The sequence below is a fragment of the Palaemon carinicauda genome, chromosome 31 (genome assembly GCF_036898095.1).
Source record: "Palaemon carinicauda isolate YSFRI2023 chromosome 31, ASM3689809v2, whole genome shotgun sequence".
NCBI lineage: Eukaryota > Metazoa > Arthropoda > Malacostraca > Decapoda > Palaemonidae > Palaemon > Palaemon carinicauda.
Genome location: NC_090755.1, coordinates 59330289 through 59343463, shown reverse-complemented (window position 1 = coordinate 59343463; position 13175 = coordinate 59330289). Strand labels below are relative to the sequence as shown.

Sequence of the window (13175 nt, the reverse complement as noted above, 5' to 3'; positions counted from 1 at the left end):
GAACAGACACAAAAATAGAGAAGTGATTGATTATCAGTAGAGTCAGCAGGAAGAGAACAACTATAAATAGAAAAGAGCAAGTACCTAGCAAGTAAGGACAGAAGAGTGAGCAAGTCTTCTAAACTGAAGAGGGGCAAAAATAAGTGAGCAATTACTGGAGAGTGATCAGGTACAGAAGAGAGAATATGCAAAGTGAACAGGGCCAGAATATTGAGAAAGGACAAATGAGTAAGCAGTGACAAAGACAAACTTAACAGAAAAAAAAGAAGTGTAGGCATGATGAAAATAATGAGCATGGATAGAAAAGTAGTAACAGTACAGAAGAGAGATCAGGTACAGACATAAAAAGTGAACGGTCCAAAGGAGTGGATAGGGTCAGAGTAGGAACAAAGGAGCATGAGCAGAGAGTTGGAAGGTGCAGAGGAGCGTTGAGCAATCAAGGATTAAGGAGTGAGAGAAAAAAGTGAGCATAGATAGTAGACAGAATTCCTAAGGGATAAAATAGTGAGTAGGGAAAGAATCGAGAGAGTAGAGTAAGCAGGAACAAAAGTGAGAAAGGACAGCTGAGCAAGCTGAGAAAGTCAAATGAACGGGGACAGATTAATGATGGAAATGAATAGGTAGTAAGTATGGAAAAAGCAGGAAGAGTGAGTAGACAAAGAAAAAAAGCAAGCAGACAAGAACACAAGTGAATAGGAATGTTGCAGGAACGATAGATTGAATAGAAACAGTGCAAGGTCAGAAGAGTGGGCAGGGATAGAAGACTGCATGGATCAAAGTACTGGAGAATGAGCAGGTACATTAGGGAGAATGTACAAAGTGATCAGGTCTAGAAGAGTGGGTAGAGACAGGAGCAAGTAGGGCCTGAAAAGGGAAAGGAAGGCAAGCAGAAATAAGAGAGCAATCCAGAAAAAAAGAGCAGAATGAAAGAAGACAGAAGAATGATGGTTAAAAACAACAGGAGAGAGAACAGAAGAATGAGAGAGAACAGAAGAATGATGACTAAAAAACAAAGGAGAGAGAAAGCAGGGAAAGGAGAATAAACAGATGCAGTTAAGATGGAAGTGAGCAGGGAGTAAACAGGGACAGGGGAGTGAGCAGGGAGAGAGCAAAGAGAAGTTGTGAGAGCCCAAACAAATGAGCAGGAAAGCAAAGAGAAGTTGTGAGAGCCTAAACAAAAGTGAGCCCAAACAAATGAGCAGGAAAGCAAAGAGAAGTTGTGAGAGCTTAAACAAAAGTGAGCAGGAACAAATGAGCAGGAAAGCAAAGAGAAGTTGTGAGAGCCTAAACAAAAGTGAGCAGGAAGAGAAGTTTGTTGGCATAGAAGAGTAACTAAGAACAGAGTTACACACCTAGAAAGTGAGATTAAGTACCAAGTAAACAGGACTAAAAATGTGGGCATGGACAAATGATCAAGCAGGGACATAGAAGTGATCAAGAACAGAAGAGTGAGTAGGAGCAGAATAGGGAAAGGAGAGTGAACAGAAAAAAAGAAGAGAAGAGACAGTGTGAGCAAGAAGAGGGGAACGGTCAGGAACCAAAAAAAACAAATGAGGGAGCAGACAAAAAAGAATGAACAAGTACAGAGTAAGGCTGGAAAAAAGCAGGTGCAGGGGAGCAAGTAGAAGATTGAACAGGGACAAATGAGTGAGCTAAGGACAGAAGAATGAGCAAGAAAAGAGCAAGATCAGTAGTCAATATAAATTTGGCAGCGACAGAAATGAGCAAGGAGAGAAGAGAGAGAGCAAGAACAGAAGAGTGAGCAGGAACATGAGACAAACCAAGAAGAGTTGAGCAAGTACAGAAGAGAGAACGTATAAAGCGAACAGGGCCCCAAGAGGAGTTGAGCAAGTACAGAAGAGAGAGCAAGAACAGAAGAGAGCAGGAACATGAGACAAACCAAGAAGAGTTGAGCAAGTACAGAAGAGAGAACGTATAAAGCGAACAGGGCCCCAAGAAGAGTTGAGCAAGTACAGAAGAGAGAACGTATAAAGCGAACAGCGCCACAAGAGTGAGCAGACAGAGCAGCATCCCTGCAAAAACCTGAGTAACTGCTTACCTCCCAGTCCAAAGATAAATATTATTCAATAACAAAGACATTGTTAGTCAGTTTGTCATCGAAAAGGAAGTTTATTATAACAGCCAAGCAGCATTCAATCAGCCAGACCACATGACCAGCTTCAATCTTGAAAATAAGGCGATACTTTTCTTTTGCCATTACATTTTCATTATACTCTCTCTCTCTACCCAGTTGATCAATGAAGGATCCTCTCTTGTGATTAAAAAGTTCCCCATGATGGCCAAAAATGCATTCGATATCCACAAACTTTTTCCATGGACATGTCTAATCTGTAAAATAAATTAAGATTTAAAAGATTTAAAAAAATAAAGATTAATAAAATAAAATGTACATAAAATGTTTTATTTGAAAAAAAAAAACCATCATATCAATTTGGTACATATAAATTGGTTACTATAACATTGTAGAGAATATTGTCAACCCTGCTTTTGCAATTTTTCTGCACATTTACAATATTAAATGATCCCATAACATGATAAATGTATTTGACATTCAAATAAACAAAATTCATCATAAATCTCCTCTCCACATACAAAATACTCAAATATTTTAAAGGTTCCAACAGAGGAGATGTATGAAAGACACAAAGGGAAGAAGAGATATCCCAGTCATAGAAACTTCAAATGCGTTGAGAAAGAAACCTATTGTCAGAAATTTGTACAACGCTACAGTTATCGCATATACAAAATCTTTTACTCAAGTCAAGAAACAAATTGTACAATGTCAAAAACTATACAGCACAATATAATGTTTTCTCAAATTTCCAACAAATATATATATGCATATATATGTACTATATATACAGTATATATATATGGATTATACAAGTCCAGTTAATAAACAAAACCTAAATGTACAATTAATCAAAGTGTCAACAGTTTAATCTGTAAGCCGTATCCTTTTCAACTCTGGAACTCCCTTCCAGTCAATTTCTTCGTCATAAAGAAAAACCTTTCCATCCCTCAAGGAAGAGAGAATGAAATTTGACATCTCCCAAACAGTGGAAGACAAAAAACTGTACACACCTGACTAGCAAATAAAAACCGAGCAGCAAAAAAAAAAATGCCACACTAGTAATATATTTTTGGGTTTCATATATACTGTATATAAAGGGGGAATGGTTATTAATATTTCACAAATATAAATGAAAATTTGACAGATATAAAAAGGTCAAGTTGCCACTTGACAAATGCAATCTATAGATACAATGTAATTTAAATTACATGGGAAGGCTGCTAAGGATGAAGCCTTTGACTTCAAGGCACTAACTAGCTTGCCTGCTCACGAGATTGATCCCATCCGAGGTTCTAAACCTCTACTTTTCCCATGCAAGCACTAGTACTTCACCTCATTGCAGCAGTGAAATTTAATCTAACGGATCATATCACAATAAGAAAAGCTAATGATATTCATCCTCAGTGCTTTGTCTAGAAAAGGACATTTTAAAACTAAAGTTCTGACTGGCTAATGCAGCAGTTCTAAATGCTACATCATTTAGAAACATGTCTTCTGTGACCCCAAAATCTGACAAAGAAAGAGTAGTGCTCTCAACTCCATTTTCACTTTTTGTGGCTTCTGTGGAATCTTCACCTTCCTTAGCACTTGAAACACTTTCCAGAGCTTTGGACAGTTCATCTTCCTTAGCACTTGAAACCCCTTTCGTTGCCTTTGAGAGTTCAGAATCTGATGAATTAGCCAACTCTCCAGCCTTTCCTTTCTCAGATTCTTCCATGTTTATCTTTGTTGAAAGCGCCTCCGGTGGTTTTGAGTCAATCGTACAAGATACACTTTTGTTTTCTATAGGGCACATGAACGATTCATGACATTCAACACCAACTTCTTCTAGCCTTTCAGAACTACTGACTTCAGCAATGCCTAGATAATGAGAAGGAGCATCTTCGGTCCATGATCTCAAAAGTTCTGTGGTTTGCTCTTTGAAAACTGGCAAATTTTCCTCCTCTTCAATATCAACTTTTGTTAGCAAACTTGGGTCAGAACCACGAGGAAGATTTTTTAGCATCTTGGATACCTTGTTTATGTTTAGATCATCACAACTAGAAAGACCTATTAAAGCACTACTCTTCCCACCAATATGGTTTAATCCATTATCTAGTGAGAAACTAAATCCATTTGAATGGGACAGTCTCTCTTCTATACTTTTTTCTGTAAGGGTAGAGTCAATATTTGAGTGGACCTGATCAACAAACACAAACTTTCCAGAGCTCTCAGTTCCCTCCAAAGGAGTTACTTCACGAACAAATAATGATAATTTTGAGGGAGAGGCTTCACTTGGAGAATCTGTGTCACTACTAGACTTGAGAGCTTTCCATACAACATCTTCATGTTCTTCAATTTCCAACCTATTTATTTCCGAGGTGTTAACATGATGTACCGGATCCAGTGCCTGCTGATGGGTTCGTTTCTGCTCTAGAAGCGACGCAGGGGTTCTAACTTCATACCCAACGTAATCTCTGGATATCAGGGGAGGAACCAGAGCATCTGGCATCACTGCAACTGGCTGACTTCCACCAGAGCTGAAATATAATTCCTATATTAAAACTCCAAATTTCAATTTCAATAAAACAAAAATAGGCTGTGCCTTATTTACTAACAAATATTTTATGGAATAAACAAGTAAAATTAAGAATTATTTACCATCCAAACTCCTTTGGGCTAATTTCTTAATAACTTTAGTAACAGTTCACAAAGAGTTTACATATCTCATCATAAACTTGCAAACGAGGGATAAAATGACTAACTTTCTTATTTAGAAACTAGGTAATTTTATACAGGTAGTTCAATTTACATCATGGAAAAAAACAGTGAATATTCTGAATTTTCTGATCTTAAAATACAACAGTAGAGCATCATGCCTTACTAAACTAGCAAAATATCTAACGGAAAGTAGCTACACGTGATAAAGTTCCATGAAAAGTTCAGGTTAAAAATATTTTATTCTTAAAATGAAGAACAATTGGTTAAAGATGACTAGCTATAGTAAGTAGATATACTGTACTTCCAGTTCACAGTTAAAAGACAATATTAGCTATAAGATGAAGAAGTGGTCACTAAAATAACTACTGCATGGTTGTTTAGCAAATTGAAAGATTTAAAAGTTGTTCATGAGGGGCAGTGTCACGAGGCCGAATCTTAGTCATAAATCTGAATAAATGTACTGTAGGTAGAGAAGGTTCAGTTAGCTAGTGTTAGAACTGTGTCAAACCTGCAACATCAAGATTATGATTAACTGAAAAGATTGCGCTAAAATGTACAAGTACCAAATGTAAATTATAAATAAAAGGAATATTGTAATACACAAAAGAGGAGGGTTGTCAGTGAGTGACATGGGAACAAACTTTGAGACATGCAGCCAGCCAAACTAGGATATGGGAAAACTTACCAACAAGTAACAATTTTCACCATACCATTTAATAATTTACCTGGTTCATTTTTCAATAATAAGAATTGATGCTAATAGCTCATTTGATACCACAACCACCATGTGCACAAATGCTAAAGGTATAAGAGTGGTGTGTAGTACCATGAAAATTGGAACTACAGCTTGAGTGGAAAACAACTTTTGATAAAACTTACAGCTCAAGACTTGGCTTCATTACCAGTTATGGGAAATTTGAGATTTTTTCTCTGTACTACCTCCCTGTATTTTTTAAATAATATGAGACTTGAAGTCTTCAACATTTCTCAAATAAACAAGTAGATTTGAGAAATATCCCAAGGACTTTAGAGAGGGGGACTTAAGTATCTAAAATGAGCCTTACATGATACACAGTAGAGAGTATTAAAGATTCATTGAAGCACCTTTTTGACACCTACAGGTACCTGCAACTTCATCAACCAGGCCCTTTGAATCTCTTACATCTACCTGACCAGGCATACATGTTCCTACTACCTTAGTTCTATCATATTTATCTTCCTCTTGTTTGTTAAAGTTTTTATAGTTTACATGGGAGATATTTATTTTAATGTTACTGCTCTTAAAATATTTTAAATTTCTCCTTGTTTCCTTTCCTCACTGGGCTATTTTCCCTATTGGAGCACCTGGGCTTATAGCATCCTTCTTTTCCAGCTAGGGTTGTAACTTAGCAATTTATAATAATAATAATAATAATAATAATAATAATAATGATGATGATACCATTTTGTCTACACCTTAGGAATGCAACTACTAAACAATTTGCATAGTAATGCAAAACAATCAAGGTCTGAGGTTTGACCAGCCATCAATTAGCTGGATACTAACTGGAATAGAAAAAAATAAATGAATCAATCCAAAGTCCTATAGGTTCATCATAAATGGTACTCAAAAGCTACAGTGTGTGTCGCATGGCAGAGAAAACCATCAGGTAAGACCATATTTGAGTTTGTTAGGACACACTGAAAAACTTCTATTGCAAACGACATTACAATAAAAAATATATAAATTACCAACATATTCAGAGTATTTAACAGTAGATGTAGTATTCAGTAGCTAGAACATATACTGACATCTCATAGATTAAGATTGATTTTGAATAGTCATTAAGCAGGAGATGACAGTTTGTAATGGTCATGAGATCAATTTATTACATTGTCAGATTTTTTGTAGTTGACAATAGGTTTATTTTTTTTTTCTCAAAACACTAAGGGAATAATTTCATCTCTAGTTTTAAAGAATGAACAAAGTGCTTGCCCAATACATAAGGCATCATCTACTATAAACCAAATTACTGAACTGAAAAAATATGATCGATTGAAACAAATGTGTCAAAGATCAAAATCATGAAAATTTAAAAACCTTTCGACTTGCAAAGTTGAACGAATTCGGAAACCATTCCTATAGAAGAAAAGAAAAATCTACAACATCCCTCTTGAAAGGAAGGAAAGTTATAACAGTCATGAAAAACAAGAATAAACTAAAACCAAGATAAAGAAACTGTACAGTAAACAACGTAAACTGAGGATTGCAAATTTACAAAAAATTAATGTGGGACAGGTAAGCTGACAGATATTAAGAGGACACCTGAAAACCGAGGGAAAAACTCGCATTTGCAGAACAAAGTTGAAGTTAAGATTTTGGCAAGATTTTGGACAGCAGCATGAAAGAAATGAAGAGGCAACAGGTACAGATGCCTAAAGTGTATTACAGTACTGTCCTATGAGGCAGCTCTTCCATAAGGAAATTGTGCATAAGTGTATGTTTACTATGATAATCCACCTTGTAAAGATTTGTCAGAAATAAATGTGGTCCACTAAGTAGCAGTGCATATCACAACAAACAGGACTAAAATACAGAACATACAAAAATATATCCCCTCAGAAGTCATAGTATTAAATATCTTTGTATGAAGATTTTCTAAGACACATACAAATTGCTCACATGTCCAAATTCATGGAATTTGCTGGGGTTGGGAAGCCACCCGAAGCTGCTCCACTAAGAAGTAACAGTTAAATAGAGGAAAGATTGTAGATAAAGTAGAATGCTAAGAAGTGGGTGCAATTAGGCCTAGAGATATAGGTATGCTTAAAATACCCTTTAGTAATGCCCAAGATGCTCCAATTTTTCCCATTCTCTTTTAAAATTATCTGCTTAAACTGAAAAATTATGACATTACTTCAAGCAAAGCTGTTATCTGACTTGGTAAAGCAAAAGGATAATCCATTTAGCCCCAAACCTCTCACAAAATAATTTCACCCTCAAGACCCAGGCCCTTTTTGGGACATTTTAATTAACTAAGCATTAAAAGTATAAGAGATAAGAGTTTATAACACTTTTCATCATACAGTTCATTAAATTTCCTTTTCATTGATATATAATGCTACATATTTTATAAAATTACCATATATATAAATAATAAAAGAGAAAGGGAAAATTATGGGACATAAATTTCAATATTTGATGCCATAGGGAGAAATCTTTTTTTTTTCCCCCCCCGTCATAAATCCCAATTAAACAAACTTCCAAGTAATCTAAGGATTTCTGTAAAACAAAGGAAATTGTTAGACCATCTGAAGCACCAAAAGGCAAACTGAAAACTTGTGAAAAGATGATTACTTTTACCCTGTGCATTCAAATTACTGTAGGTACTATGTAATTTTGAAATATCAGGTTAGCCGGTTATAAATTTGTTAGAGGTGAAAATTAAAGATATTCAACAGACAAGCACAGACATTGGAGACAAGAAACAACGGAGTCAGGGCTAATGGAATGCTGCAACATAATGATTTCAGAAATTGATACCCTCTAAATTTTACCAAGCAAGGCACCCTGTTTTGGAAATCTAAAATCACTACTTCTATGCAAATGGAAATAAAATGCACATTACCTGGCTTGAATCAATCGAGAAATGAAGAAATTCAGATTAGGCAAAGTTGGTCGTAAGTTCTGAGTAAGGATACCACCATACCACCTCATTTGAGCAATGTTCTTGTTTAACAGGAAAACTCCATAGTTGAAGTGTAGCTTTTCCTTTTCTTTTCCTCGAGAAAATAATGGGAATCTGAAAATTAAAACAATTAAAATACACAACAACAAAAAGTCATGGGATTATTAAAGATTATGTTGAAGAATGGTGTACATTTTAATTCCAACACAACTACTATTTTAAACAGTCTAGAAAACACTGAAACACACTTACTCTCTCTCTGAATCTCGCAACTGCAAAGATGTGGTATCGGTAATGGTAGCCTGGGAGCCATATGGATTAATAGGGTACCGTAGGGGTACATTCAGAAACTGTGCCAATATGTACAGAATGTGGGCAACATACCCAAGGCCAACGCTCAATGTTACATCCGAAATATTTTCATATTGTTCAGCGTCAGGCAAGTGGACCCCACAAACATGAAATTTGCCATTACTATCCTGTTCAATAGAGATTGATTAAATGAATATAACAACTATATTACTAAAATGTTAAAATAATCACAAATTTAATGACAAAAACCATAACTTGCACTAATATCTTTAAAATTGCAATTTACAGTTATATCCATCATCAAACATTACTTTATAAACACTAAAGCCAACTTCATAGGAAGTAAATTAAATACCTGTATAAAAAAAATTGACAGTAGGCATCCTATAGAACGTTACCACCGATTTTTTTTTGGAATCTAGCAATATATATATTTCTCTGTAACAAGACAAATTTGGTTATTCAAAAGTAAGTTATGGCTTTCATGCAATAAAAATTTTGCAATTCAGATGCAATCAAAGAAAACAATAAAACTTACTTGATTTATGGGGTATATCAGTGGTAACTGAGAAAATAGCTGAATTCTCCAGTTCCTGAGACAGCTACAAGAGTACCGCAGTTTTTCACTTTCATTGTGAGATGCTTCTTGCAAACTTCTAATATACTTCCGCTGACGATGTAGATCTTGATAACCTCCAAGGAGCTCTATGCCTGGGAAAGGAGATTCAAAGTAAACACATGGTGGTGAAAAAGACCCTTAAACTGAATGTTAAATACAATGGCAAAAGAAGTTGAAACAACACATACACTGTAGTGCTCTTGGAACTATACAAACAGTTTATGATAAGACTTAATTTATGAAAACTAAGTCAGAAGGTGAAAACACCAACTTGAAAGGTGCCATCAAACCAAAATAACTATCTTTGCACATATAGTTATATGAAAAGGACTCCAGTAAAAGTAGAATTTTGTGCTATATCTTTTTTATTCTTATGAATCTCACCTTAGCTTCACATTGTTTCTTGAAGCTAGCGAAATGTCGACATCTATCCTAGAATCTAAAACTTCCAATTTTCTTTCCCTGTAATAGCAACATCCCCCTGGTGGAGTATTTATTAATACTGTATTGCAGTGCATAGCCATTAGAGCGCTTAGGCAAGACAGACAATACTGTATGGCCATTTTTAGTCTCATCATTTCTAATTGTAACAGTCACTTATTATCAAGTTCCACAAGTACAGATTGTACTTTTATTCTTAAAAAGAGATTATTTAGCCGTGGATTAATAGGGAATGTCTTCTGGTTTTGCTATGCATTCATGTGTCAATTGTTCACGAGTATTATTGTTAGATGACAAAGATCTTCATTCCCTTTGCTTCACATGTTGAGGGCAGCACTGTGATTTAGGCAATTGATATGCTCAATGTGTTCGTTTACCAGTTCATCTTATGGAGTAATATGTTCAGCTTATGACTGAAAAAGTTCACATAAAGGACAGAAAATAAAAGAAGTTTCTTTTAGTTCTGGGGAGAATTCAAAGAAGACTAAGCTAATGAATTACAATGGAGATAATTTTCTCATGCTATAACAGAGCTCTCAGGGGTTGGTTTAAAGGTTAAAAGGCCGCTCATGAGTGGCAGAGGCAAGGGACAGTGAAATTGCCCTATAAGTAAGACAATGCCCTAGAGTAGGGGTGGCCAACCTTTTGTTTCCCATCCACAAATTTTTTTCACTTCTAATTCAGATGCACCACACAAACTTTAACCCCCTTTCAATCCTTTAACCAGCTTTGAAAAGGAAACCGAGAACCTCAGACGAGTATAAAAATAATGATTTTTGTTAAAACTCCATCTTTTAACCATCTACAATACAATATGCCCCACTCAAAAGTAGATAATAGACTGTAACAAAATTAAAAATTACAGTACAGTACTTCGTTAGTCAGCTTCCAGGAAGATACCTTTACACCCTAAAAAAACACCTGAAGTAAAGATATGAAAATTTTTATACGGACTCAGAAACAGGTTCTCAGGATGTACATTCACTTTTAGTACTTCAGGTGACCTGTTTAAGTCTAGCGCTTAATAAGAAAGAGACTATCTGATTCCTGGTCTATTTCTTATTTTTTCTTTATTTAAAATATTTCCCATACAAAACATGTTGGCGTTAGTACTATTCCATCAAATAAATTTGCCCAACTTATACTCAAAGATTCACTTCATATGGTTAAGTAACCAATTAATTCTAAAGAATTTATTGATAAAGTTTTGGTTGCAACTTTGCACGACTTTCAATAAACTATACCCAAAACTGTATGGATCTCTTAAGTAAAAACATAGCTCTATTTGTTACACACTGCTTTTAATGGGTGTTTATGTTTATAGGCTCTATTTTCCCATAAAGGTCAACTAATTTACCCTAACATTCATACTGCAACTACAGTTTTTCCTGGTCTTGTGTAGCAGCAGTAGGGGATTCAGCATTATGAAGCTTCATCTGTGGTGGATAATGTGGGAGGGTGGGCTGTGGCACCCTAGCAGTACCAGCTGAACTCGGTTGAGTCCCTTGTTAGGCTGGAGGAACGTAGAGAGTAGAGGTCCCCTTTTTTGTTTTGCTTCTTTTGTTGATGTCTGCTACCCCCCAAAATTGGGGGAAGTGCCTTGGTATATGTTTGTATGTATGTTGTGTATATTGTATTTCCATTTGTACTCTAGCTATTCTGATTTGTTATCAGTTCATTTCTCTATATGTATTCGTTTTAGTAAGTTTTATCCAGTTAAAATGGCAGATAAACTGTTACTTACTCAAGAGTTTAAAATACATCCAAGGATAAGCAAGCCAGCAGAGCTTCCTAATACCCAAGTGTGATGAACTATTTCTGTTCTTCCAAAAGTATTACTTGCCTCTGTGTCTCTCCCTTGACTATTAACCCTTTTACCCCCAGGCTATTTGGAACTTTCCAACCCTTAACCCCCAGGGGTTATTTTTTTTCAAGCACATTTTGCAGTAATTTTTTTTTTCAAATTGCTCTAACAACCTTAATTTTCGTCATAGAGAGGTCAGGTTGGTCTCATTCTCTTGGAAAATGCCTGAAGTTTCTCAAAAAATTATCAAAAATATGCAAAAAAAAAAAAAAAAAACTGTAAATAGCAGTTTTTTGCAAGGACGTACTGGTACGTCCATGGCGGTAAAGGGATGAGTTTTGTAAAACGTACCAGTACGTCCTTTGGGGGTAAAAGGGTTAAGACTTTTAAATTAAAAAAATTCCTAATTTAATAGATACTGATTCTTCTCCTTTCATATTATCACCAGTAGGTTATTACTCTCTCTAATGTAGCCAATCATCGTGAACAGAAATGATTAACCTTTTTCTATTTCATAAATTCTATGATCCTAACATCATTCATGTAGTATATCTTTTTTCCATTATTTCCTGGGCTTTCCTGCACATGTAACTTTTACTACAACATACCTACTGCTTTTCGGACAAACTTTTCTTCATACCTTCTCATCACATATTCAAACCATCTTAATCTAGACACCACATCTCTACAAAGATTTTTCATTCCATGACGATCCAAGCTTACAGCAACTATGAAACCTATTCAAGCATTTGGGGAGGGGAATCAATGTAGACAGTTTTCTTCAAAATGTAACTTGACAGGCATAAAAACCTTTGTAATTTTTCTTTCTTAGAATATTCAATGTTTTTTGTAGAATTCAAGTACTTTACTGCCTCAGTCATAATAAAAACATACATAGTTTAAAACTTGTCACACAATCAAGAACGATCGCCACGCGACCAGAGAACTTACTGGAGATCGAGACCTGAGCAAGCATGCTCTCTGACCCGGGGTTAGCCTCAGGGCGCGTATCACTCCACCTGAGGTTACCCCTCATAGAAAACGGGATTAGGGTAAACTACACAAAACTCTGGTCGGTTGGGAGGAGATCCCAGATACTCCTAAGAAAGTAGTTCAAGGTAAGTACACCGTGTTGGAACAAACATAGTTTAAAACTTGTCACACAATCAAGAACATACATGAGATACAAAGAAAACATTAAAGGCTCAAACCTTTCTCTTGGTTCTGGTTCTCAAGATTTTCGGCAGACAACTTGAGGGCCCTGAGCTGGTCGATTTCTATTTCGAGCTGCTCTCGGAGTAGTGCCACCTTCACTCTGAAGTCTTCAACCTATATAATCAAAGAGATGAAATATTATAAACATGTTGAAACTCTAAAATAAGCACAAAAGAGCTTCTAGTTTGAACATATTCCAACTCTAAACCTAATTACTGCACTCTTGGAAAATCATGATAACATGCATAGTTTAGGTCAAATGAGTTCAAAATTAGTTTTCCAATTATTTCAACAGGTCTGGTGTATTTTTATGAAAAAAAT

General features: G+C 35.6%; 1 protein-coding gene across 1 annotated transcript in view; it reads right to left on the bottom strand.

Annotated features, from left to right (window-relative positions):
• Window positions 1-1612: 1612 nt before the first annotated feature.
• Window positions 1613-13175, bottom strand: part of Uvrag (UV-resistance associated gene) — a 56982-nt gene continuing 45419 nt past the window's right edge. The window contains exons 7-11 of the mRNA XM_068355168.1: window positions 12851-12968; window positions 9314-9486; window positions 8716-8942; window positions 8404-8577; window positions 1613-4614 (exon numbers count right to left, since the gene is read on the bottom strand). Of these exons, the coding sequence (XP_068211269.1) occupies window positions 3480-4614; window positions 8404-8577; window positions 8716-8942; window positions 9314-9486; window positions 12851-12968 (1827 nt within the window). The 3' untranslated portion in view covers window positions 1613-3479. The remainder of the gene's footprint in view (window positions 4615-8403; window positions 8578-8715; window positions 8943-9313; window positions 9487-12850; window positions 12969-13175) is intronic.